The sequence below is a fragment of the Portunus trituberculatus genome, chromosome 42, assembly GCF_017591435.1.
Source record: "Portunus trituberculatus isolate SZX2019 chromosome 42, ASM1759143v1, whole genome shotgun sequence".
Lineage (NCBI taxonomy): Eukaryota > Metazoa > Arthropoda > Malacostraca > Decapoda > Portunidae > Portunus > Portunus trituberculatus.
In genome coordinates, this window is record NC_059296.1 from 418,992 (window position 1) to 444,694 (window position 25,703).

Here is a 25,703-nt window from a genome sequence, read left to right on the forward strand (position 1 = left end):
GTTTCGGTACTTTTGCTGTTTTTTTTCACAAATTTTGATCTCTACATTGTGTTTTTGTTTTATTCTTTTTAGAATAAATGAATAAAAAAGTTACTAGAATGTAATAAAGGATCTTTCAGATAATATATAATTAATACGTGTAGTTATTTTGATGAGGCATTTCAAAAAGTAAGCTACAAGATTACTGCTGGGTCAAACATAATTATAAATATGAAAATAATCAAATAAATAAACATATAAATGTCTGTAGCTCTCATGTTTTGTTATTGTTTTACGTAGTTATACATTAAGTAAATCGACAATTTCAAAGCTATTCAACCCATAAACATGAATCAGTACCTACTTAGCATTACTTTTTGAAATGCCTCATGATTATCCATATTTCATATTTTCAAATTCCAAATAAAAAAAATATAGGGCAAAATTTTATAGATGTTAATCATGTTTAACTGACGTAGCACAGTAGCATCAGAGACTGGCAAACTCAAGATTTTTGAGTAGAATGCAGCGCAGTGAGCACTGGCCACTGGGCACCTTGCAGAGAAACCAGTGAATGACACGACAGTGACTGTGCCTCAGCTGTCATCGCACACATGATGATGCTATAACAAGGCTTCCATGTCAAAGCTCACTGTGCTTGGATTACATGACATACGCCCCTCCCTTGGTAAGTGTTATTTTAACTGGGCAATACCGAAAAGATACACTGTAACTGCGGCTGTGTTTTCAACAGATGCAAACCTCTTCCAGAAACTACTGTATCTGACTTTATTCCGTGCAGTTTGGTAGGTATGTACGTCAGCAGGAAAATGAATAGCCTGTGCAATGGCTCTCTCTGTTCTCTAACATGTGTCCCTTGTTGGGGATCCTTTGCAAAGCTTCCAGAGGCGCCGTTTGGTACAGTCGTGCTGTTCCTCACTCCAGAAACCCTATCCCAATGCTGCAATGGGGTCCTTTGTAACTCTTGGTGCACAGGCCCTCAAACACTTGCTGGAGGCGTGCCACAACTGTGCTAGAGGTATGTGGAGTGGTCAAATTCTTGGTAAATCTTACGATTTTATTGCTGTTTCAATAAGTAACTATAACACTTAGCTCCCTATTTAAAAAAAAAAAAAAAAAATATATATATATATATATATATATATATTTATATATAAATATATTATCAATTTGTACTGTTATATTAATATTTTTCTCCAGCTTTTGATGATTTATTTATCTGATCTTTTAGATCTTTTTAGCACATTTTAAAAAGATTGTACATGTACAGACATTTGTTAAAAGTTTTAAAAATTAAAGCAGATTTAAAAAAAAAAGAAGATTGCAGAAAGTATATGTAATGTGAAACCTTTTTTTGTAAACTTTCAGGTAATCCAGCCAAAGTTTGTGTAAACAATATATCAGAAAGGCTTGAGAAGGAAACGGTTCATTCCTTCTCTTTCCTTTGCTGTGAGACAATTATTAGCATTGATGGGGTTATCTGGCACTCTGAGGATGAAACTTTGGATGGCATTACCAGCAGAGTTCAGCGGCACCACCAGCCAGTGTATATGAGACAAGATCCAGCTGTGATTAATAAAGAATTCAGTGACTTTGTAGACATCAGTGTGAAATGTGAAGATGGTGTCAAAAGTATTACTGATGAAGATGATGCTTCCTGCAAGAATGTGTTAGAAAAGGATCCTCTGTTGTTGGATGAGTCAACTGCACTGCACACAAACACGGATGGATGTGGGATTGAAGGACAAGCTCTGGATTGTGATACAAAGTCTGTCAACAAAGGTTTGAGAAAGAAATTTGTAGGAATATTAGAAAAACAAGATTTACTGGGCATGAATATATCAAGTGAACAAAACAGGTTTCCAGAGTCAAGTAAAGGAAAAAAATACCCAGAAATCTTTGCATGTGAATTCTGTGGAAAAACATTTAAAGGAAAGGAGAGAGCGTATCAGTTTTATTACCACAGGAACCGTGAACATACACATGAAATGTCATTCAAGTGTGATGTGTGTTCAAAGGAGTTCTGGGGTGACAGAGAACTACTGGCACACAGAACTCAGCACAAAGATCAGGGTCATGTTTGTCATATTTGTGGACAAAAATTTAATGCCAGTAAGAACCTCAAAGTTCACCTTTTAATTCACGTTCCCATTCGAGAACATGTGTGCCGTTACTGTGATAAACCCTTCAGAAGAAAAGATCACTTAATAGTTCATGAGAGAATCCATACTGGAATTCGGCCGTATCAGTGCCAGTGGTGCGATTCAGGATATCCCCAAAAACACCAGTTGAAATTGCATATACGGAAGTGTCCTATTTTAAGACAAACTGATGCAAAAGTTTATGGAACTTAGTGGATTAATTTTTTGTATGTCAAATGATTTATCAACATCCAGAACTTATTACTTCACTTCCATCTCAGGTACTATTGTTTAGGATTGCCCAGGTCATGACTCTAAGCCAGTGGTTCCCAACTTCTGGTATGCAAAGGTCTTCCATATGGTACCTGAGTACTTTCAGGATCATATGTAATATATAGTAAATTGAATTAATTAATTTCTCAGAAAAAAATGCTGTTTCCTTAAACAAGATTATCTGGTATTGATCAGCTGAAGAAGAAACAGATGCATCCCTCACATTAAATTGAGTTGTGTTCTTTTTGTTAGCTTATTCTACTTGTGAATAAATTGACATTTGCTGGAATTGACTTTTTCTGGAATGAGGTGGTACATGAGGACTATACTGGACCTCCAAGTGGTACTTACTCAAGAAAAGTTTGGGAACCACTACTCTAAGCTGAGTTACATGAATGTGACATAGTCACTTAAGTCAAAATTATGTCTTGAAAAGGAAGTTCTTGTACATATACACTCAACCCTTTGCTATCACGCCTGATTGGTGCATCTATCACTGTGTGATAGCCAAAATTGCGATAACTGAAGTGAAGAACCTGTGGTAATAATTCAAATTGACAGTAGGACCTCCAAGCTGTCCCTCTTTGCTTAGTTTTATGCCATATAATAGTATAACAATGAAGAAATGGTACAGTATAAAAAAACTTGATCAAGAATCATAATAATATATTTTAGAGCTTTTGTTTAGCGTATTTAATGTTATAAAGTACACATGGGTGTATAAGACTCACACCCATTTCAACAGGTCAAATATAGGTAAAAAAGTTTTTTAGTATGTTTTAGCGTATCTAGCAGCACATTACACAACATTAATCTTTCCTAGCGCTCTTCAGTTGGTCTTACTGTTGCCCAGATACTTAAGATTTTTTCTTTTAAGTGGTGGCCTTAAAGCCCTTGCTACTGCTCTATTGCCATGCTCCTTGGCATAATCTACCACTTGTAGCTTGTAGGAGATTGTATACTTTGACCTTTTCCTTTCTGCTGCCATAATGGTGTGGGGTGTTAATGTGTTTTGTTATGATCATGAACTTGCTGGTACTCCTCACCACTAGATGATATTTCTAAAGATGTGTCACAGCCTCACAGGTTAGATTGTTTTAATTTTAAAGTGGTAATATTAGTAATGGTAATAATACCAGCAATAAAATAATGATGCATGCAGTTAAGGTAGGTAAAAGTACTGGAAAAAGATGTGTCCTATGTACTGTCAAATACAGTACCTCATTGTGTATGATTAGGAGCTAAGGTGGATGGGTAGATTGGGGAAATATGCAAAGAACTATTTCTCAATAGAGGTATATAGAGAAACTCAACTACCACGCGACTTCATAACAAAGGAATGTTTGAATGAGGGGCGCATGATAGTAATTTCTTGTGCAATATAAACACACGTGCAGCTTTTTTTAAGTATGTGCAATAGCAATGAAACGTGATAACAAAAGGTGCAATAGCAGAAGTTTAAGTGTATTTACTTTGTCTCTAATGTTGTCACTGTCTCATCCTGTTGAATAACAGAATAAATAGCATCAAGAATCTTCACCATTGCCCCATGATATTATCACATGAACCAGGATTCCATCTAAAACACCTTTGAAATTGTATATAAGATCTATTTTCTTGTTTCATGCACAAATAAATTACTACATAGCTTCATTCAGCATGTGCAAACAAAGAATCTCAACTTGTTGCTAATTATATCACATTGTGATTCAAGACATCATTGAAAATGTCACTCTATATATATATATATATATATATATATATATATATATATATATATATATATATATATATATATATATATATATAATCAGTGAAAAGTCTAATAGGAGTGTTTAGGTTTTTCCACTACTACACATTTTTAAGAATCAACAGCTTCTTTATTATGGCATTCAGTCATAGTTTATTTCAGTTGTGTGGATCCTTTAATTTTCCAATACGTATTTAACTCTTAAAAGAACAATTCACATATGTAAATAACTTGTCTTTCCATAGAAAATAATAACAAGGAGATCTGTGGGAAGAATGTACTTGTTAAGTTTTCAAACATTTACTCATAAACGTAACAAAATTTACAAAGTTGGATTAAAGTGCAAATTATATTTTATACAGGTTTAATGTTCTTTAAATTAGAAAGTGCACCCTTGTCTAATGAAACTGATGTGATAGTCTGAGAACAAATGGACTGAAGGATACATGAAAAAATATACCACAGTAACATTTCACAAAGATTTCTATAGTATGTATACTAGTCTACACCATCCATCACAACAGAGTTAACAGATCTACACAATACAACACAAAGTGTGACCCGAAGGTAAGGCAGTCTATTCCAAGGTTTTGATGACTGATGAGTACCTGGAAGTAATTCTGTTTTTGATCTGTACAAAACTTCTGGGTCATTCAATTGTATGCAAGCTAGTTTTTTTTTTCTTTTTATATATACTCTTGGATTCAAAGTTCATTTAATTTCTGGTCATCCTGGAATTTATAGAGTAAAATACTTCAGTATCTCAATTTTTAGACTTAAGCTGGAAAAAAATCTCAGTCATTGATGCAATGGCTGACCAAACATTAACATTTGATTGTTTTCTATTTACTATTTGACATTTAATAAACTGAAGTATTTTAATTTTGTACCAGATAAATATACATCATTAATAATCACGTTTCATTCCACACAACTATCATGGGAAGATTAAAAGCTAGTTTTTAAAAAAAGCAACACTCAACCAACCAATTTTGGCTACATAGTAATCCTAGTATAATTTTCTAAAGGCATGGTTAGTTGAGCATAAGTCTTTGTGGAAAAAACAACTAATATGCAGGTAAAATTTGCACTATACACAAGTGGGCTTGTATGATTCAGGCATAAATAAATAATGAAAAGTAATAAAATACAGCATAGCTACATAATTATTTGAATTAAACAGTATGGGGTTCGAAGCACCAAGCCAGCAACTGACTATGTGGCACTAGGGCTGTTACGGGTGGAAATACATTTGATAAAAAATTTGAAGCCTGGATAAAGGATCATGGGATCTGATGTGGAGGTGTAAGAGCCATCAAGAAAGTTGTCTACATATGGGGAGTTGCGAGAGATTTGGAGTGAATGGGAGGGTTGAAATAGTCTCAAGAGTTGCAGGACAATCAAGAAATAGCAATGAGATTGATTAATACCAGCAACAGGGTAGGGAGGGAAAGCTGACAATCATGTGAGTCTAAGATAGGTGCATGTGTCCTGAATAAAGCTGCTCCTCACCTACAGTTAGACTGAATTGTACTATAATAACATTGAAGGTCTGATGGAGTGGAGCTTATCACTGATTTCCACATTCCAAGTGACTGCCACCTTAATGGAATAGACAAAGGAGAATGGGGAAGCACTGAGACAGAAATACACTGGGAAGCTGAAGCAAATAGATGAGGCATAGTAAGTGCAAAGTCTCATTTCTATTGATGCTTAGACTGCAGAGAACTCAGGGAATATTCTCCACATTGAGAAAAAGTAGCCTTTTCTGAAGATGAGTGAAAAGACAACATGAATCTAATGGTAGGAAGTCACAATATCATGTTCAAGTCTAGGATTGAATATATAATAGTTTTGATGTTAGGTTACATGAAATGAAGGAGGTTCCTTTAACAAAAGATGAGGAACAGCACAGCAAAACTTATATGATGCAGAAACTTTAGACCATTTATGCAGGGTGAGAGAGAGAGAGAGAGAGAGAGAGAGAGAGAGAGAGAGAGAGAGAGAGAGAGAGAGAGAGAGAGAGAGAGAGAGAGAGATTCAGGGCAAAAGAGAAGACGGGCAAACTGAGAGTTGAAACAGTACAGTGGGTAAAAATGAGTTGAGATGAGGGGGAAAAAAGTGGAAATGTTTAGGGGAGAAGTATTTTTGAGAACAAGGCAATAGGAGAGCAGTAGGGATTTCAGCTTGAAAAAGAGGAGGAAAGCACAGGCAGCCTGTGTGACAAACAAAATCAAGTCTGATAGGTGGAGGCAGGGAGGAAAGAAAGGAATGAACACCTAACTCAAACTTGAAACTGTTATTATTACCATTACTTTAGCTAATTTGGAAAGAAGCCATTAGACAATATATCACTGGCAATAGTAATCCATAAAACTAGTTAATCCTGGTATTCAACATTTTCTTTGTATACAAAGAAACTTGTAAAATGCACCTAACAATAAATAACCACAGACACACAAGTAAGATTCCTTTCTAGACATGACATCACATACTAGAGAAATGTGCTGTAAAACTATGACAAAGTAGTCTGATCAAACAAGGGACTATCATAGCTACTAGTCAGCAAGGAGCCAAACTCTATTTATAGTGTTGCTTAACCAATTATTTTGAAAGCATTTAACAAAATAATGACAAGATTTAAAACCAAGGTACCATTTTTTTCTGTTTTCTATTCTTACCCTGACCTAGTTACTTGATGATAGATTTCTGACATTAAAACAATTGTTTCAAGTAAGTTGTAATATTTCATCTTGTCACTCTGGTCTACATAGGCAGCAATCTTTGATCTTAATCTCACATCCAAAACTATCAGAACATTTCCATATAATGGTCTTCACTATTTAAAGCCTCAAAAATCTGTAGACTTTAGAACAAAAACATTCATTCATTCAATGCAAATGACCTATTACTGAGATTAACATTTGAAACATTCCCCAAATTTACTTAATTCTAAATATATCCTCACAAACACCATTCCTATTGTTTCTCCATAATAATGCTTCCAATCAGATGCACAGATATTTATGCAATGTCTAGCATACATCTCCAGTAGCTTTTATTAGATAATTCATAAATACTTACTACAAAGATACAAATATGATGGTTTTGAAACATCATAAAGGAAAACAAAAGATGGCATAGCTTAAAAAAAAAAAAAAAAAAAAGCTAAGGAATAACAGGAAAATTAGGAATATAAAGTATGAAAACAACTGGGAAAGACTGATATGGTAAAAGTACATCTTGCATTCTGTAAAGGTATGATGGTAAGCTTTACAAAAATGGTATACTCAACAATTTTGACTGCAAGTATTGTACTTATATAAATAATCTAAATGATTGCATTCGTGACGTAAAACATATATTTGGTATCAGCACTTCTACATCTTACTACAAAACAAAGGTTGCCTATCTTTCAGTCATGATTACACTTCAAAATTTAGACATATTTCATAATAACATTTGAGGCCATTAATAGCTATATAGTGTATGTTCCCTTCACTGGTGTCAATGTAACTATGAGGTAGGCAAAGAAGATACACATACCATGAACTCAACACCAGAAACAATAATCTCAATGAAAACATATACTTGGAGATTTAATGTGTGCTATCCACATCTGCAATTGTCTTTGTAGTATGCCAGCAAGGTAAGCATTAGGAAGAGGAGCAGAGGGCTCAGTTCACTTCATGGGCCTGGGTTTCCTGAGGCTTCATGACCTCTGGCAGCTCAGGAGGAGAGGACAGAGGAGTAATGTCAAGACTCTCAAATTCTCCATTTTCTTGCCTGTGACAAAAGAGAAAAATAAAAAACTGCAATATCTCACCAAATAAGCATTAATTTCATAATCGTGAGGGAAAGCTATTGGATGCTGCAAATGACATTATGAAAACTGCATAGAAACTGCCTTAGAGGGATTAATTTCCAGCAGAAAATAGTGTTGAAGCAATCTATTCAACATATTTTGCCTTATCACCACACGATTATTTATATATTTGACTAGGCTACACAAGTGGAATCTAAAGTAACAGATTATACTAAAGAAACTAATTGAGCAATCAACTCTATATCAAAGCATAAAGGTAAGATGCTGAGGTTAAGAAAAAAAAAATGTAAACCTATATCAATGAAGCCAAATTAGGTGAAAAATTGCAAATAATATAAAGGAAGAAGTGTCTGAAGTAAATGATGATGTAGAATGCTGGTACTGGTCTGTGTTAGATGATCAAGAGCTAAACTATTCAAGGAATTCTTAGACAAAGTAAAACTGAAACGATTGAATTTGTGTATAATGTTCAAGGTCCTTTATGGTCATCTAAAAAGAAATGTTTATTGCTAGAAATAACTAAAAGTAAGACTGCCAAGTAAAATGTGAAGGCAAGGCACAAGCTTCACCAATACACACTGCTTCACCTGAACACCAAGGCAACTGTAGCAGGACTCTGGGCTCGAGCTGTCTGGGCTGATAAATTGTAGTCGCTCAATTGTTTGTCGTCGTCAAATATTTCTGTTCCACGTTCATTCATGAGCTGCTGATTTTCTGGTTCTACTTTCATTATTCCTTAAAGAAAAAGAAGAAGAAGAAAAAAAAAAAAAGTCACATGTAATAGATTTTCCTTCTTTTTAATGACAATAAAAAATTTCAAATTCCAATACCATTGATATACACAGGCGACTCAAAAAATTCAAAAGTACTCACCTTGTATGATTTTTTTTAGTTCTCTTACTGTTGTTGTTTCCTTTGCATCTGTGAAGATTGTAGTCTTCTTTCTCCGAACCATCAAAAACACATCCTGCAAAAAAGTTCAGTGTGTAGCTCATGTTGACAATTGTCAGTCCTCATTAGCTCATGTAAAAAACATGGCAAAAGAAACAGAATTAGTCACAGGTGGACAGTTTTGGAAGAGTTAGCTATGGCATTAACACAGTAGGGGGAGCCTTCAGTGAGTGAGGTTTCCTTCAATGTCTCCTTCGGATATTTTACAATTATTACTATTACTGTACTATTACAATTCCTGCCACATCTCTATCTAACTCTTGTCTTTGTGGTTTGGATATGCAGAAGACTTCTAGTGCCTCTCACTCATTGTGTCCACTTCTCTACTGCAAGAGTTAGCAAGTATTTACAATCTTTCATCCTTTTCTATTGGTAAGCTCCAGAACTTCCTACAATCTTCTGTAATACCTCCTACCTCTGATCTGAACTGTTTCAAGAGAGAGATATCAAAACACTTTTCAAATTCTAAGTAACCCATTTGACTGAACTTTCTGGGGACTAGCAGCTTGAATGGGCTTTTTCTGTCACTCTTAACCAGAGACTCTTAAAAAAAAAAAAATAATAAATAAAATAAATAAATAAATAAATAAACAAACAAACAAACAAACAAACAAAAATGGCAAATAAATAAAAAAAAAAAAGAGATAAAGAATAAAATATCTGAATAACAATATAAAATAATTTGAACATGTATATCTCTAAAATTGTTACTGAGCAGTACACCAAGACAATCAAAAAGACCCATTGACTATCCTGCTACTATCATGCTTGATGCTTGATGTGGTGTAGAGGAAACTGTTCAGAGCTGTGGAGTTGTACCACTCTTTGCAGTCCTGGCGTCCCTAAACTGTAAAGCCATTTAGTCCAGTAACGAGTTGATGGGTGCTCTACAGAGTGAATTGTAGCCTGGTACTAGCAGCTGATCTCAAGCAGTCCACAGGTACTTGTCCAGATGGGACTTAAATTCTTCTGCAGAACAATTGGTAAAGTCTAATAGTCTTTGAGAGGTTGTAAAAAATTCTCAGACCACTGTAGCATAGGTTAGCTGAGAGAAGGGACCTAAGTCTGGCTGGTGCATAGGCTGGTGGGACTCTCCTGAGGTGTTTTCTTCCTGTCCTTTCATTCATGTATGCCTCACTTTGTTACTGCTGGAAGGGTTACGTACTTTGCCCGTAAGGATTTTGGACCACTTTCTGCGAACACTGCCAGATGAACCTCCCATCCTGGGCTACACGACTTACTGCAAGCCAGACTCTAACTCTATGCCAGACCTGATGGCTCTTCTGAAAAGTGACTTTCTGACTGGCAGAAGTGACAGACCACCATAACTGTGAGGAAGACCCTCGAGATCCAACTAAGTAAACTAAGTACTAAGTAAGTATTATGGAGTACCTGTTCCTTTGGCATTGCTGGGAATAAGAGGCCTAGTCTCTCCAGTTGTTCCCAGTATGAAAGCTCTCTCATCCTTTGTATTTGTCTGGTGAACAATTGTTGGACTGACTCTAAGGCTTGAATGTCCATTGCCTTGTAAGGAGACCATAACTGGCAACAATAGTCCAAGATGGGTTGGACTAATGCCCTCCACAGAGTCATCAGGTATTCTCCTTCCCAGGAGTAAAATGTTCTAAGAATCCAGCCTGCAATCCTTGTGGCTTTCCTTATGGTGTCCTGGAGGTGGTGTCTGAAGGTGTTGTTAGCATCAAGGTGTACTTCCAGACATTTAACTTTTTGGCTGGTGGCTATGAATTGCCTCTCACTGGATAGGAGGGAAGTGTTCTTGAGCGTCTCTTGATTTGTGCCATTCCTAAGCAGTTGGAATTTGCTGTCATCAAAGAACATGTTGGTCTGTTTGGCCCACTCATGGATTTTTGTAAAGATCCTCTTGAAAAAAATCAATGTCATCAGCAAAGGAGGCTGTTGCTGAGTGATGTACTTCCCTGCCTATATCCCCAACCATTATAAGGAACCCTTGGGGGGATGCCACTTATGACATTGTGCTCCTCGGAGGTAGCATCATTTGCTGTCAGTGCTTGCACTCTTTATGTGAGGAAGTCAAATAGCCACTGGCTCACTTTTCCTGTTATTCTGAGGTCCATCTTTTTTAACAGTATGCTGTGGTTCATCTTGTCAAAAGTCTTTGCGAAGTCTTAAAAAGACTGTGTCGACATTGTTGCCTTCTGCAAGGTGGTGTAGGAGCTTGTCATTGTATTCAAGGAGCTGTGACAAGCAATATCGACCTCTCCAGAATCCATGCTAGCCTGGGTTCAGTAGATTCCTGTCTTCCAGGTAGAGGTAAATTCTGCTTCGGAAAATAATCTCAACATTTTCAATTGGCCTATAATATTTTGATAATCCTTTAGATCCCCCTTTAAAGATTGTGTTTATTGTGGCCTTTTTAGCTTGTGTTGGCATTTTACCTGTGTCTAAAGGGTGACGCCAGAGGAGGTAAGGAGAATGATCTAGGCTGTCTTTGCATTTGAGTAGAATTGTTGGTATGTTTCCTAGGCCAGGTGATGAGTTTAGTTCTGATTCTTTAATTGCAGTAATGATGTCTCCTTTTTATAAAACTAATATCTTGTATTCCTGGAGTGGCCATGATTTCATATACACCTGCATCATCATTTCCGGTTGTCTTTCTTTCGTTGGGGAGTTATGCTGGTTTTAGTGATGGATGCACACTCTTACAGACTAAAAATGACAGTCTTAAGATAATCCAATGAAGTAATGACACAAAAAACATTCACAATTCATTTCCAGAATACCAAAGCTATTTCCACAACAAAATTACACCATTGACTGACTAGGAAAAAAATCCCACTTTCCATAAATATAACAACAATTATTTCTTCCATTGGGTGTCATCAAGTGATGAAGAACGAGAAGCAGGGCTTGAAGTGATGACTGGCAAATTCTTTATTATTATTATTACTGAAATAATTATTGAAATAAACGAGTTTGTTGATAGTGCCTCTAGCCGTTTAACGAAAAATCATAAAAAAATAAATAAGCAACCTTCATCCAGTAGGTATACATGAAAATACCATGAGGACACACGTCACTATACAATATGACTGGCAGATTATCTAGTCCTAAAATAATTATCTAAGACAACAGGGTTATTGATATTGTTCTAAATCTTTTAACGTTTACCGAAAACACATACAAGAAAAATACACAAGGGCAGAGATAATTATATGTCGCGCGTGTGTGTGCGCGCACTTCTGCTCAGGGCCAGTGAGCGGTCAGTGCTATGGGGTGGCTCGCCGGCCCGTCACTTGTCTACAGGCCCCACGTCTCCACTTCCACGGTCATGCTACCTTGTCCCCATTACAGCTGCAAAACTGGTGCTGTCATCGATATGAAGCAAACGAACCCTTAAAACGAGAACAATGTATAGGAGAGACCTACCATGACTCTCGCTAAACGGAGGTAAATAACCAAACAGGGACAACAACACAACGAAGGACTGGCGGCTTGGTTCTCATGATAGTGGGTAATAATTTTTTATTGTATGTACGAAATATATTTTTTTCACTGATTTTGAATCTCTAAAATAAAATCATGCATTTTTAAAAACTTTATAAGGCATGTTCAATGATAGTATTGGTCATTGCAATATTTTGGTGACGTTGACATACATTTTCGAAATACGCAAACTTAAGAAAATCATAAATAATTAAAACGTTATAGTGATTTTCGTTGTTGTAAATTTTGAAATTTTCATGTAGTAGTAGGCTACATTACGATATTTTAATGGAAAATGTAAGGATTGCGCAGCGGCTCTTGATCGTTGTGTGAGGAGATTATTGCCACAGGTCGCTACACTCGCTTATTTGGCAATGCACAACCTCATACTGACATGACTTCTCTCTGCTATATTATCACGTAACTACAGAACCTAAGCCTACCCATTTATGACTAGTTATAGACACATAAACACTTGACAAGGCATAAAAAAAAACGTGAGCTTGACTAGCGGTAGGCGGGCACCTCACCGCGCGGGGCCCTCTCTCTGATTGGCTCGGCTGGAGTTTAAATAAAAGCATTTAAAACAAACATGGCTACAGAGTGACACTGTGCGATGCGCTGGAGTGCTGCTGTGTTTTATTCCCAGTGACACGTTGACAATAATGACGGTAGTGACCCAGGTAGCGGTGGCGTGACAAGCGAAGGGGCGGTGGGGCGGCAGCAACGAGTGTGGCTCTGGTAGAGTGGCGTGTACAGGTGCTACGGGACTCAATGAGCCCCACCGTATGCTTGTTGAGTGCTAGTGTGTGCGAAAGTGCTAGTGACAAAAGTGAGTGCTAAACCATTGAGCAGGACAGTCGCCTTGAGCATGGAGGACTCGAGCGAGGTGCTGGTGTGTGCTGCAGAGTATATGAAAGGTAGGTGTCCGACTGTCCGTGCGTCTGTCTGCGTGTTTGTCCGTGCCTATCTTCCCATTGCTACTCAGGAATGTTGTTGGCCCGCTAGGCTTATACTCCAGCCAAATGTCACGGGCAAGGTGGTGATGTACCCCGCGTGTTGTGTTCACCTAGGTTATGGCATGTATAGCTGCTTCACATCTCCGGTTAGGGACGCAATAGCTACCTGTGGGAAGTGATATAGTGAGGATCTGTAACTGACCCAGCCAATACTAATGTTAGTAACTTGGGTAAGGATTCTGTCTGCCTGTTACTTTTCTTCTGTAGTATTCGTTCTTTCCCATGATTTGCTAGTGTTCAGTAATTTTCTGTATGGTATTTTTCCATTATTTGTTTATTTATTAATTAGGATGGTAGGATCCACGTATTGATGTATAGGTAAAGTTAAGGGCAAGATATTAAGGGAAGCATCACTCTGCATGACTACCAGGATGCTAGTACCTATAAAAAAGAAAGTAAACATTTATAGCTGTACCTCACATCTGCAATCCATCTCACTCCCTCCCTTCCTCCCTCCCTCCCTGTGAGCTTCTAGAGAATTATTACTGACTTTAATTTCTTGTGACTATCAGATCCCATCATCCCTGTTTAAGAGAGATTCCTGTCAATTTGAATGTGTTTTAGTATATATATGTAGTTAGAATCACTGTCATGCAGGATAATATTAGGATAATTTGTTATATATTTCAGAATAACAAAATTTATTGTGGCAAAACAAATTATCGTATTGTAATTGATTGATATATGTTTCTTTATAGTATATGTTATTACTTTTTGTGTCTGTTAGGTGGGCTAAGTTAAGTTTGTAAAAGAAAATAACCATAATAGTGGTGATGATTATAGTGTTAACTCTAAAGATAAAAAGTCTTATGAAAACAGACAATCATGTCAATGAAAGTTGAGTTGACATTACTTTGTAGATCATAAAAAAAAAAAAAACACCTCAAAGCCATTTTAATGTACACAGTGTATTATGTGTTGGGGGGTGTGGCTGTAGTTGTGCATATTGTGTGATTAGGTGCATACAGTACTTCAAATTATGTTTCACCTGTGACATTTAGGTGAACTATATCAAATGTACTCATTTGTTTTGTTTATTTTATCCATTTATTTATTTACTTCAGTTCTGCATTGTTAGTAGTTGAGTAAAGATTGTTCAGCCATCTTGTAATTTCATTTTAGTGTACCTCATTCATTCTCCTCGCTTCACTGATGAAAAAAAATGCAATGCATTTATTTTGTTTGGCAGGTGAGTTCTATTACATTGGATCTTAATGACAGATCCTATGTGTTCCTAGGGGCAGTGTGTCTAGTGAGAATTTTGAAGGTTGAAGGCAGTTCACAACAGACATGACTTATCAAGGAACTCTGTTATCAGTTTGTTTTGACATTCAGGAAAGAAAATAAAAGTTACAACCTATCTTGATAGTAGCAAGATACAAGGAGACTCTGCATGGTCAACACAACTATGTAGATGGAGAAGAGTTGCTTTTTACCTTATTAACAGTGAAAGTGTATAAACGTGTGGAAGTCTTTTAATGCCATGTTTGTTTATCAGATTACAACAGTTATTGAACTGAGAAGGAAGAGAATAATTACACAAACAACCAAGTTCCACATTAGGTAGAAGGAGGGGAAATAGTCAGGGAACCCAAGTCTCTCTTGTGTACTTGCTATGTAAAATGTAGTGCCATTTTAAGATGAAAATCATAAATGTGATAATAAAACATTTGGAGGAATTCTACAGTACATAAATAGTAATGGTAGTAAAAACTCTTGAAACTTGGGTAAATTACATGTTATTCATCGGCTTATGGAGAGAAAGGATGGTGCATAATTATGTTTACATTTATGTTAGAAATGGCTCAATGAAGAAAAATAATATATAATATATACCTAATGCAAGGCTGTGAGGTGAGACCTTTCTTCATGGTCAGAAACTGATAGTATTGTAACCACTTCCTTATAGGTCATGCACAGTACCTTGTCAGATGTTGTAATTGCCTCAAAAGTATGCCCCACAATGACTGACCACTTGTTGCCCTTGTTCCATATGTGGCTAATCAGGATAAGTTCCCAAATAGCCATGCAGGGACCTAAAGGTTAGTTATTGCTTAGGTAACTGCTTCCAATGGAGAAAATTTTATGTGACATGATATTGAATTTACATTTGAGAATAGACTAACATTAAAGACATGTTTAGCATTTGGTACGTATAGTATTGTGAGCTGAACAGATAAGAATAACTAAATGACAGCCTTGGAATAGTAAAAGAAGTCATGGCCAATGGGGAACTAGATAAAGAGTTTAGATAAAGAAATTTTGCTGATGGTTATATTATTAGTGAGACTGACTATCTTTAACAGTGTTGATGAAAGAACTTTTGTGAATATGTTTAGTCCCATTTAAGAGAGGGGAAATTTGATCTGCCTGTAATAGGAGCCTGGTGAACATGTCATGAATATTATTTTTTTTCCCTAATTACTGCATCATTTCTTATTAGTACAGGTTGGTTTGGCAAATAGTAAGGGCAATTTTATATCTTGAATGTTCATGTGTATCAGCAGCACTTGTATAATGTAAGGATGTTTTGCTCTGTCCAAAGTTTAGTTCATTATTTATGCCAGGTTTGTTCCCTGTAAAAAGAAAACAAAAATGAAAAAAAATATAAAGCTTTTAAATCTAGCTCATGTAGTTACGTACGTACCTCTTGGCAGCGGTCCAGGAACGTGTTTCCTCATTTCGACAGATATAGTTAATCTGTTGGTTTATTACAATATTATATTGCTTAGAAACAAGTAGCTATTGTAGTTTTGTTGTTTAGATGTCACAATGGTCAGGATTTGCGTGGAAGATGTTGGTGCGCTGTGATTATTGTTCCAGAGCTTTAAGGTGTGCGTGCGTGTATGTACCCCCCTCCCTCCACTCCTTTGCATGCTTTCTTGTGAGCGCCGAGCGGTGATGATAGTGTCCATTGTTCTTCAGAAATCCATTTTCTTCCACCACTGAAATGTGCTTACAGGAAAATGAATCTCCACTCTGACATTTTTTTTTTCCCCATTGTTATCTCATTTGCTCTTGATGCTTCCCCTCTCCGCCATATAACCCAATGACCCTGGCTGTTTTGGCGTCTTCTATCTCGCTCACTCGCCCTCATTCATTGTTTCCTAGGATAACAATGTAATACTAACCTACTTTTCCACCTCCTGTATGAGTTTCTTTTCAAAAGGTCAATGCCATTTTCTTTTTTTGTGTGTGCTGTCATAAAACCTTATGCATACTTGTGTTATCTGTTACTATCTTTCTATATCACGTTCTGTATGGAGACATTTTAGATAAGTTAATTAAGACGTATTGTGTAGCACTAATCACAAACCTCTCCCCATCCACCCTCTCTTGGATACTGTAGAATATACAAGATGCGTTATCTTCCTTTCAGATCGGTTGTATTTTGTTACTCTGCGGACTTCAGGCAGGCCCAGATCAACGGCCAACACGCATTATTTTTCAATCGACGATGAGTTGGTGTATGAAAACTTCTACGCCGACTTCGGGCCGCTCAACCTGGCCATGCTGTGTCGGTACTGCCGCAAGCTGAACAAGAAACTAAAGGTGAGTCTCATAAAAAGGGACATAATTGTGCTACATACTCCCCACTATTAATGTTATTTATATTTATGTCCCATTATAGTCTTTAATTCGTGCGTGTATGTGCGGTTTTCATTGTAATCCTACTTGTTTTTCAAAATTTGCTCACGTACTTTCATCACGATCAAGTTAGTCTGGGATTGTGAATCTAAATTCACTCGCTGATATATTGATGCAGGGAACCACGAGAAAGGAAATTCTGGTTTGTATTGTATCTTCCTTATTGATTACTCTTGTTCTTTTCATCTTAGTCATTTCACGTCGCTCACTTGATAGCACAGGGTTTTTGTGGTTCCTCTGCTTGTTCTGCTTTTTCAGTCCAATGTTACGGTGTATTGAAAGGCTGTCAGATAATATAGCTAATATCTAGTGTTATCCCATTGTATATACTCGTGAAGGCTATAAATGACTGTATAGCTAAGCCCACGATATTAATCTTTTAAGTAATAAAGTTTGCGTTTTTAAAGTTGTATTAAGTTTTTCTGCGTTACGTAACTTATAGGAGAAAGGTCTAGCTGTACTTTAGCGTGGGCAGCGAAAGTGTGGGATGTGAGGTGGGTAGTGCGAGGTGAATGGCTCTTGGGAGTGTGGGAGGTGGTGAGAGCCTCGGCACGTCTTGTCTGTGTGCCTGCCTGCCTACCCACCTAAGCGCAGAGCCTTTCCTGGCCCTGAGAAAGTCACACACACACACACACACACACACACACACACACACACACACACACACACACACACACACACACACACACACAGTCTCCATGGAAAATAGATATGCAAAGAATAGACTAGGTAGAAGAGATGATAGAGACTACGTACTACATCTTAAGAAAAATCTGAACTAATATAAACACGGAAACTAGACCGCGTGAAAGAATCTCATGCCTTGCAACTAAGTAACACACACACACACACACACACACACACACACACACACACACACACACACACACACACACACACACACACACACACATTTCTCTTTTACTAGCCCATTTGAACACGGAAAGATAGCCAATAACTGCAGCGGAAATGATACCAAAAAGTGTCGTTCATTTCAGCTTAGTTTAATCGCACCCGCCTCATGCCACGCGGTGTTTGCCGACTGTAGTGGAATGTCTAGTCACTGGTGTAGTAGCATGTGTCGCTTTCGCCTCCCCATCAAACCCCCACCAGGGTGCCTCGAGGGTTCTTGGTTGAGCATGACACTCCACCGGCCGGCGTCACGCGAGCTGCACCACTACCACCACCATCACCACCTCGACGGCCTTCATGGAGCCAGCCACCACCTGTACCCCACCACCCCCACTCTCTCTCTCTCTCTCTCTCTCTCTCTCTCTCTCTCTCTCTCTCTCTCAAATACGAGGTGGGATTACTTGATGTCATTCTTGATGGCTTATGCTCTCTGGTCTGTTCCGTTCCTTGCGTCTATAGTCATGTCTTGCTTTCTGTCTTTATTTTTACGTTTAAGCCCCGGCGAGCGCACATTCCCGAGGGAGGCTCTCGGCAGCGAGGCTCGGACGGCGGCCAGTTGTGCATGTTGCCGCGGTGGAACATGCATCTAATTTGGTTTCTGTTTCTCTTGACATTAAAACCACTCCAGTGTTACGATGTGTTAGGCTGCGTGCGTTCTCCAGCCTCCCTCCTAGCGGCGGAACACTTATCGTTGACATGCAAAAAAAAAAAAAAAAAAAAAATAAAATAAATAAAATAAATAAATAAATAAATAAAATAAATAAAATAATAATAATGATAATAATAATAAATTCATAAATAAAAAAAATAATTGAATAAAAATATAAAAAGATATGCGTGCACATTATTTTCACTTTTTTTTTTTATCTATTCTTGTCACATTAACGAGGTACGATGTTAGATCTTAAGCGTGTAGTTGTTTTTGTTGTGAAATGTATGGTGTTAGAACCTAATAAGGCGATAAAACACATCCTTAGGTCATTGCTCTCGTCAGATTGCAGTTTTTTGTATTAAGGTTTATTGTCACGGCGATGCTGTATGTATGTGAGTGTGTGTTGTGTGAAGCTGAATGTTCAAATGAGGTTAAGTGATTTATTTTATTGCAGAATGATATATTTTTTTTATTGAACTCTGACACAGGCTATGGGTGAGCGGTGAGCGCAGCGCAAGACCCCGCCCGTTTATTTGTAGCTGCTGATTACTTCCGGAGGTTTTGTTAGGGTGCGATTAGGGGCACAGTAAGGGTGGATTGGGTAATTGACGACTCATCAAACTTTAATGTCCTTATTAAACTATTTTTGCAACAAGCAGAACATGAAGCTTATCCGGAAGTTGTAATATTTTATCTTTTCTCCCTCTTTCACCCACACGACGACGCTAATAAGGGCTATGTATAGGTAATGGTGTAGTGGTGCAGGTAAGGGTGACTGACTAGGCTGTGTGTGTGTGTGTGTGTGTGTGTGTGTGTGTTGGGGTTGGCGGGCTCTGACTACAGCCCCAGCCCAGCCCAGCCCGGTCTACCAGCCAGCCAGCCAAGCCGCCCTCAACCGTCTCCACGAAGCAAAGGACCACAGGCGCTGCACCCCCTCACCCCAGCCTCAGCGGACTCAGTGACGAACACACTAATGTATTCCCCAAGGTGCAATGAGTTGGCGCCTCTTTTACGCTGCACTAGAGCAAGTACAGTGTAAACCATGCTATTAATCGATGCAGGTGGCTGGCTGGCTGCTCGCTCCTGCACCTGCTCCTCCCTTCCCCCTCCTCTCTCATCCACCCATCCCACTCCATCCCCCCACCCTACCCTTCTCTTCCCTACCCTACCCTACCCTACCGTTTCCTCCATCGTACCGTCCTGCCTCCACACTTGGACACTCAAGGCTGCAAGGGTGATAGTGCGCTTCACAGTCCATTCAGGAAAAACGTAAATGAAAGTCGTATCATAATGGCATTACCGCCGAGTGTGTTGGTTGACATTTACCGTGCGGCGAGGTAGGTTAGCCGGGCTAGTGGTATGTGGGTTAACTGTATAGCGGGACTTGGTCTGGAGCTCCCCTACCACCATCCCACCTATGTAACCCTTCCTCACCGCCCCCACCCCTGCACCCCCCTGTTACTACCTGGCCGCCCCCTATCCCTCCCAACATGATTCTTATTCGTCCTTCCTCGCTCGTCCATTTCTCCTTCCCCTCTCCCTCACCACCTCCGTTTCCGCCGCGATGGGCCCAAGGGTTGGTGTACACGCGGGAAGCTTTTCTTACTTCTTACCTTCTTACTTTACTTCTTACCGGTCTATTGTTACATTTATCGGTCCCACTTCATTTTACTTCACTTCCTGCAGGTACGGTTAGTTACGGTACACTACATTGTTTGCCCTGACGGAGGTGCGTGTCGCGGCGAGTCTTGGGAGACCTAAAAATAAGCTGATGTGTGTGGAGGAGGGTCATGGGTAGGGCGGCGGACCGGTGCTGGCGGTGTGGGAGGCGAGCAGGGGCGATCTTGATTGTGCTGCAGCCATTGTGTGGTGTTTTTAGGGAACGGTTGTGTATGGGTGTGTGTGTGTGTGTGTCGGTTTGTTTTCGTCACGCTGTTTGGTATCTGGAATAAATATATGGCGTGTGGTGATATATGGTGATTGATGTTTTTTTTTTTTATGGCTATCTCGCAAATATATTGTATTTTAATTTGGTGATAGTTTACCTATTTTTCTTAACGCAGCTGGGTGATGTATGGTGAATGATCTTCGTTTTTTTTTTTTTTTATCACAGCTGGCTATCTCTCAAACATAAAAGTAGGGATAATATATGAACGTAAGTTGTTTACTTGCTCTACGCGGCCAGGTGTCTGGAACATACAGACTAGTGGGTGATGATCTGTAATAGAATGTTTGTTTTCATCACTCAACTCCGAAACATATAAGACGGGTGATGGTGAAGTATGGATGTATGTTTGTTTTCGTTACTCCACTGGTTGTCACTCATACATATAGGCAAGGTAAAGAGAATACAGTACCTGACGTCACTACCACCCCACTCAGATCAAGCTTACTTTGTGCTCCAGCCCCCTTAGCTGAGACACCTTGTATTCTCTTTACCTTGCGTATTGGGTGGTGGATGTTGACTAAGTAGCAAGAATAAATAATGCTGATTTTTTATTACTCGAGCGGCTGTCTGTCAGCTATATATGCTGGTGATAATGTATGTAGAGTGTTTTCGCTACAGCTATTCAAACATAATCCTTGATGATGATTTGTCCACAGTGTTTGTTTCCTCTATACAGCCATCTTTCAAATGTATAGGTTGCTGATAATGTATGTATACAATGAATCCCTCGTTTGACCGGGTATTTTTCAAACATGCAGAGTGGTGATTATCAATAAATAACGTATTATATTTGTTTTCATCACACATAATTGTCATGGCTACATATTTCATACCCTGTAGGTTATAAATATTATGTATGATATTTGCCCTTCATTCATGTGCCCGATATATACGGAACTATACAAAGTTAATTACTATACATGAACCTGCCATTGTGAAAGACGAACGAGACGCATAACCTGAAATAAACCCACACACAAATAAATATTAACACGTACATGGAATTCTACTTGATTTACACACCACCTCCTTTGCCTCCCACAATGAATAGCCGAGAAAACAAACTAATGATAATATGGAGGAGAATAATAAATAAACCAGTTTGCAATCCCACGAGAGGAGAGATAGCTGGGAAACGGACGCCCACACACACACACACACACACACACACACACACACACACACGTCCACATCCTCACTTCACCTCAAACATCTACATATTACACTGATTTTCCTTCACGTGGCTGCCTTTCCGTGAGATTTTTGAGTTGCGAGCAGTCAGTTACGTGGCGTGTGTTTCGGGACTACCAGGTGTGTCCCCCGTTAGAACTGTAGCCAGGATGGAGAGCATGTATTTACTTAATCGGGTGGGAAGTCAGCGGGGATGTAGTGGCAGGTGCATGAAGGAGAGGAACGTGTGTGTGTGTGTGTGTGTGTTATACCTGTCTAGACCTCGTTCCCTCACTCTCTCTCTCTCTCTCTCTCTCTCTCTCTCTCTCTCTCTCTCTCTCTCTCTCCTTCCCTTCCTACGATTACCTCCCTCCCTCTTACCTACCCTTCCCTTCTTCCTTCATCACCAGTCGATATCCTTCCTTTTGGGTGGCATGATAACGGGGACGGACCTCCCACCAGTGCTGTACACCTGTCACTAGCCATCAGAGAGAGAGAGAGAGAGAGAGAGAGAGAGAGAGAGAGAGAGACAGACCCTCTCTCTCTCTCTCTCTCTCTCTCTCTCTCTCTCTCTCTCTCTCTCTCATCACGACTGTTTTCAAAGGCCACAAAGATGATTAGCCAGGTTCTCAAAACTGTTTGCCCTTGTAACAACGTGGAAATCTTATTAATCTGTCACTAGAACTTAAAAGTACACCCTTAAAGACCCGTGTTGGTTCAATTAACGCGCATCCTTTGAAGATGTATAGTGGAGGAGCGGCGTGGAAGTGGTCCAGAATATGGTTGTATGGCTTAAGTCTCCCCAGTTCTCGTGTCTCTGAAGGTGTGTGTTTAATCCGTCCTGCTTCTCGAGGGTTGGTTGGTGGAAGGTTTGGTGTACGTACGTGAATCTCTATGCTCCAGGAATAGTGTTTGTTATTAGGGGAAGGGGAGAAGGTGGCTGGCTGGCTGGCTGGTGCGGGAAAGACAGGCTGAACTAATCCACTGGTGTGCTTCTAGGCTTGTGATTAAAAGTTTGACTGCAAGCGATGGTGGAGGAAAAAAATGCGAACATTGTTGTTGTGTTCTGGCTTCATCTTTATTTTTCCTAACGTGTGTGTGTGTGTGTGTGTGTGTGTGTGTGTGTGTGTGTGTGTGTGTGTGTGTGTGTGTGTGTGTTTATAGGACTGATCAAAGCTTGTGAGATTGTCAGGTTTTCATTTAATTTCCTTGTATTCTTTATATACTCATAGCCTCCTCTGGTAATACATTCCACTGATCTATTTATGTATGTCCGTATCCCATGTCAAGTTTTAAGTTCCTCGCTGCGTCCACTTGCGTCCGTGTGTGTGTGTGTGTGTGTGTGGCGGAGAAGAGTAAGGCTTGGTCAGAATCACTAGTGTTGCCAAAGCTGAGTTGAAAAAACAAACAAACAAACAAAAAAATAGAAAAAAAAGAACATAATACTAGTGACCAAAGCAGTGTTATTGTTATTGTTGTTACCAGCACAGAATACAATCACATACCATTGTACGTAAAACCGGAATCCCGCCACTTCCCCTCACGCACCGGACTCAAAAAGGACGTGGTTGCTACACTGGACTGGGCTGCGCTGGACTGGACGAACATGTGAGGGAAAAATGACGAAATATTGATAGAAAAATAAATGAATAAAAAACAACACTCACTATATCGACAATTTTGATCAGTGAACCTTATTGTGTTTGTGTGTGTGTGAGAGAGAGAGAGAGAGAGAGAGAGAGAGAGAGAGAGAGAGTGGCCTGCCTGCCTTCTCCCTGGTAGCATAAGTGGGTCATTTGCCAGAGGGTAGGTGAGGTCACTGGCTGGACTCGCGAAGCTCCTGATGGTGGTGGTGGTAGTGGTAGTGGTGGTGGTATCTGCCTTACTTTCAGTACTATAACAGCATGCAAGTCGCGCCCTTATCACCTCATTGTGGCCTGTTCAGGTTACTCTAGCGTCGAGTATACCGTTACCCTTACACACTATTCTCTCTCTCTCTCTCTCTCTCTCTCTCTCTCTCTCTCTCTGGTAATGTTCATCCCAGCTCAGCACTGCCCCAGTAATATATGCTGACGAAGACCGAGGCGAGGCAGCACCGAGGAATGCGATTCATACATAGTGAGAGGTGTTGGAGAGGCTCGCCGCGCCCCCAGGTACTCGCCGGGACGGTGGGACGGGGGAAGGGGGCAGTGAAGGGGGTGTAGCCAACTTCAGTAGCTGGATGGTCGATATACGCGTCCTCTTGGTAAGGATGGAAACCTTTCGTTGCTCTCCTTTCCCCCTTCCTGCTCTCTTCATCGCATCCCCATCCCCCACTTCAACCCCCTCCTGAACCTCCTCCTCCAGCTGCCGCACTAGTAATATCTCCCTGATCTCAAGGGCCTTCATGCAACTTCCTTCCAAATTATACCCCCGAGTTGACTGAGTGGCACACCGGCTGACCTCCCTCCATTCCCGCCCTGGTTCGCGGCATCATGCATACTCGGATTAAAGTCATCCTGTATCTAGTGTCTGTACCTTACCTTAACCCACAACCTACCTGCCCGCCACCTCGCCTCACCTGTCTATCGTCTTATTGTATACCTGTTTGACGAGTAAGTGGGGTATATACAACAGGAAAATGTATTGTGGATCTATATATTGAAAGACTTATCATGGTGCGCCTATACGAGTACAAAGCAGAACCAGTTGATAATGTCGAGGTGGTGCGCTGGGGGCGTCTCGCCTCCCGTTTGCGTCACGGTTTGGAGAGAGACAGGTGGCGTGAAGATCATTAGGAGAGGGCGTGGCGTCTCTCTTTCTCCCACATCTCTCTCTCTTCATATATGTGCATCACCTTCGTCAGCAGCATTCATTTTTACATCACACTTTTACCTCCCAATACCTCGCTCGTTTTATCGCGTCCGTCTCTCGTTATGGCGTGATCAATACGGAAACATTCGTGGTCCGGCGGGTCTTGGGGCGCGTCCTTGGGGTGTTATAAGATGTTTACGATGCAGTGCGTGTGTGTGGTGTGTGGTGCTGGCTGGATCACCTTGGGACTCGCCGGGACAGTAATAGGTCCTGGCATGGCATGTGTGTGTGTGTGTTCATTTTTATCCTCTCGAAGTGTCAGTATGATGTGAAGAGGAATGCAGGCCGAATATTTATTTGTATTGCTATTTGTTGGAATGTAGGGCCAGTAGCGTGTGTAAGTACTTATGGATATGTATACGTCTATCATTACTCTCTCTCTCTCTCTCTCTCTCTCTCTCTCTCTCTCTCTCTCTCTCTCTCTCTCTCTCTCTCTCTCTCTCTCTCTCTCTCTCTCTCTCTCTCTCTCTCTCTCTCTCTCTCTCTCTCTGTGTGTGTGTGTGTGTGTGTGTGTGTGTGTGTGTGTGTGTGTGTGTGTGTGTCTATATCTTCCATTCCCAGCATGCCTGAGTGGAGGGGCAGTGTGGCGGGTCTGGCGAGGACGACAGGCAAGGTGGGAGTTAAGAGTCTCGTCACGGAAAGCCAATACTGATGAGTAGCATTGTCCTGGAGTGCGGCGAGGAGGTGGAGAGAGAGAGCGAGAGAGGGGGGGGGGTGATAAGGGTGGAAGTAGCGGCAGTGTGGTGGGAAAGGTAGGCCGTGGCGTGGTGGAGGGCGGCAGAGACCAGGTGGCAGCCTTCCAGGATATGGGGTGGGTAGAGTTAGGGAGTGAGGTGGAGTGGAGTGTCCTTCACAAGGTCACGCTTCCTTGCCACTCCTTAGGGAAGTTCTGCCCCCTGGAACACTGGTTGCGTCCCGTGTTCCAGACTTCCAGCCCCCACTGAACACCTCGGGACTGCCACCATCCACCTGCCTCTCCCTCCCTCTCCTGGCCTGCCTCGCCTGGCATTCTCCTGGGTAAGTTGTGGACGTGATTGAATCAAGTGCGTTGCAGGCCACCTGTTGGGATGCCAGTTGGTGCAAGTGGTGGAGCAC

General features: G+C 40.1%; 3 protein-coding genes across 9 annotated transcripts in view; 2 read left to right on the forward strand and 1 right to left on the reverse strand.

Moving 5' to 3' along the window:
* Nucleotides 1–455: 455 nt before the first annotated feature.
* LOC123517805 (zinc finger protein 701-like) lies at nt 456–3,953 on the forward strand. Of its 2 annotated transcripts, XM_045278289.1 has the most exons (3): nt 456–667; nt 879–1,018; nt 1,369–3,953. In XM_045278289.1, exons 2-3 carry the CDS (start codon nt 946–948, stop codon nt 2,352–2,354), a joined length of 1,059 nt encoding a protein of 352 aa, XP_045134224.1. In that variant the 5' UTR covers nt 456–667; nt 879–945; the 3' UTR covers nt 2,355–3,953. The 2 variants fall into 2 exon arrangements, with proteins under 2 accessions (XP_045134224.1, XP_045134226.1); XM_045278291.1 differs by lacking the exon at nt 456–667 and having other exon boundaries at nt 674–1,018.
* A 495-nt stretch (nt 3,954–4,448) lies between these two features.
* Nucleotides 4,449–12,444, reverse strand: LOC123517806 (elongin-B-like). The gene is made up of 4 exons (XM_045278292.1): nt 12,350–12,444; nt 8,864–8,957; nt 8,578–8,725; nt 4,449–7,950 (listed from the first exon to the last, which is right to left on the reverse strand). Exons 1-4 carry the CDS (start codon nt 12,350–12,352, stop codon nt 7,842–7,844), a joined length of 354 nt encoding a protein of 117 aa, XP_045134227.1. The 5' UTR covers nt 12,353–12,444; the 3' UTR covers nt 4,449–7,841.
* A 530-nt stretch (nt 12,445–12,974) lies between these two features.
* LOC123517803 (dual specificity protein phosphatase CDC14A-like) overlaps nt 12,975–25,703 on the forward strand; it is a 45,199-nt gene continuing 32,470 nt past the window's right edge. For 3 of the 6 annotated variants that reach the window (XM_045278285.1, XM_045278286.1, XM_045278288.1), the window contains exons 1-2: nt 12,977–13,326; nt 16,805–16,977. In XM_045278285.1, coding sequence (XP_045134220.1) covers nt 13,278–13,326; nt 16,805–16,977 — 222 coding nt within the window. In that variant the 5' untranslated portion in view covers nt 12,977–13,277. Of the gene's footprint in view, nt 13,327–16,804; nt 16,978–25,703 lie in introns of all 6 variants that reach the window. The other 3 variants (XM_045278283.1, XM_045278284.1, XM_045278287.1) reach the window with 3 other exon arrangements.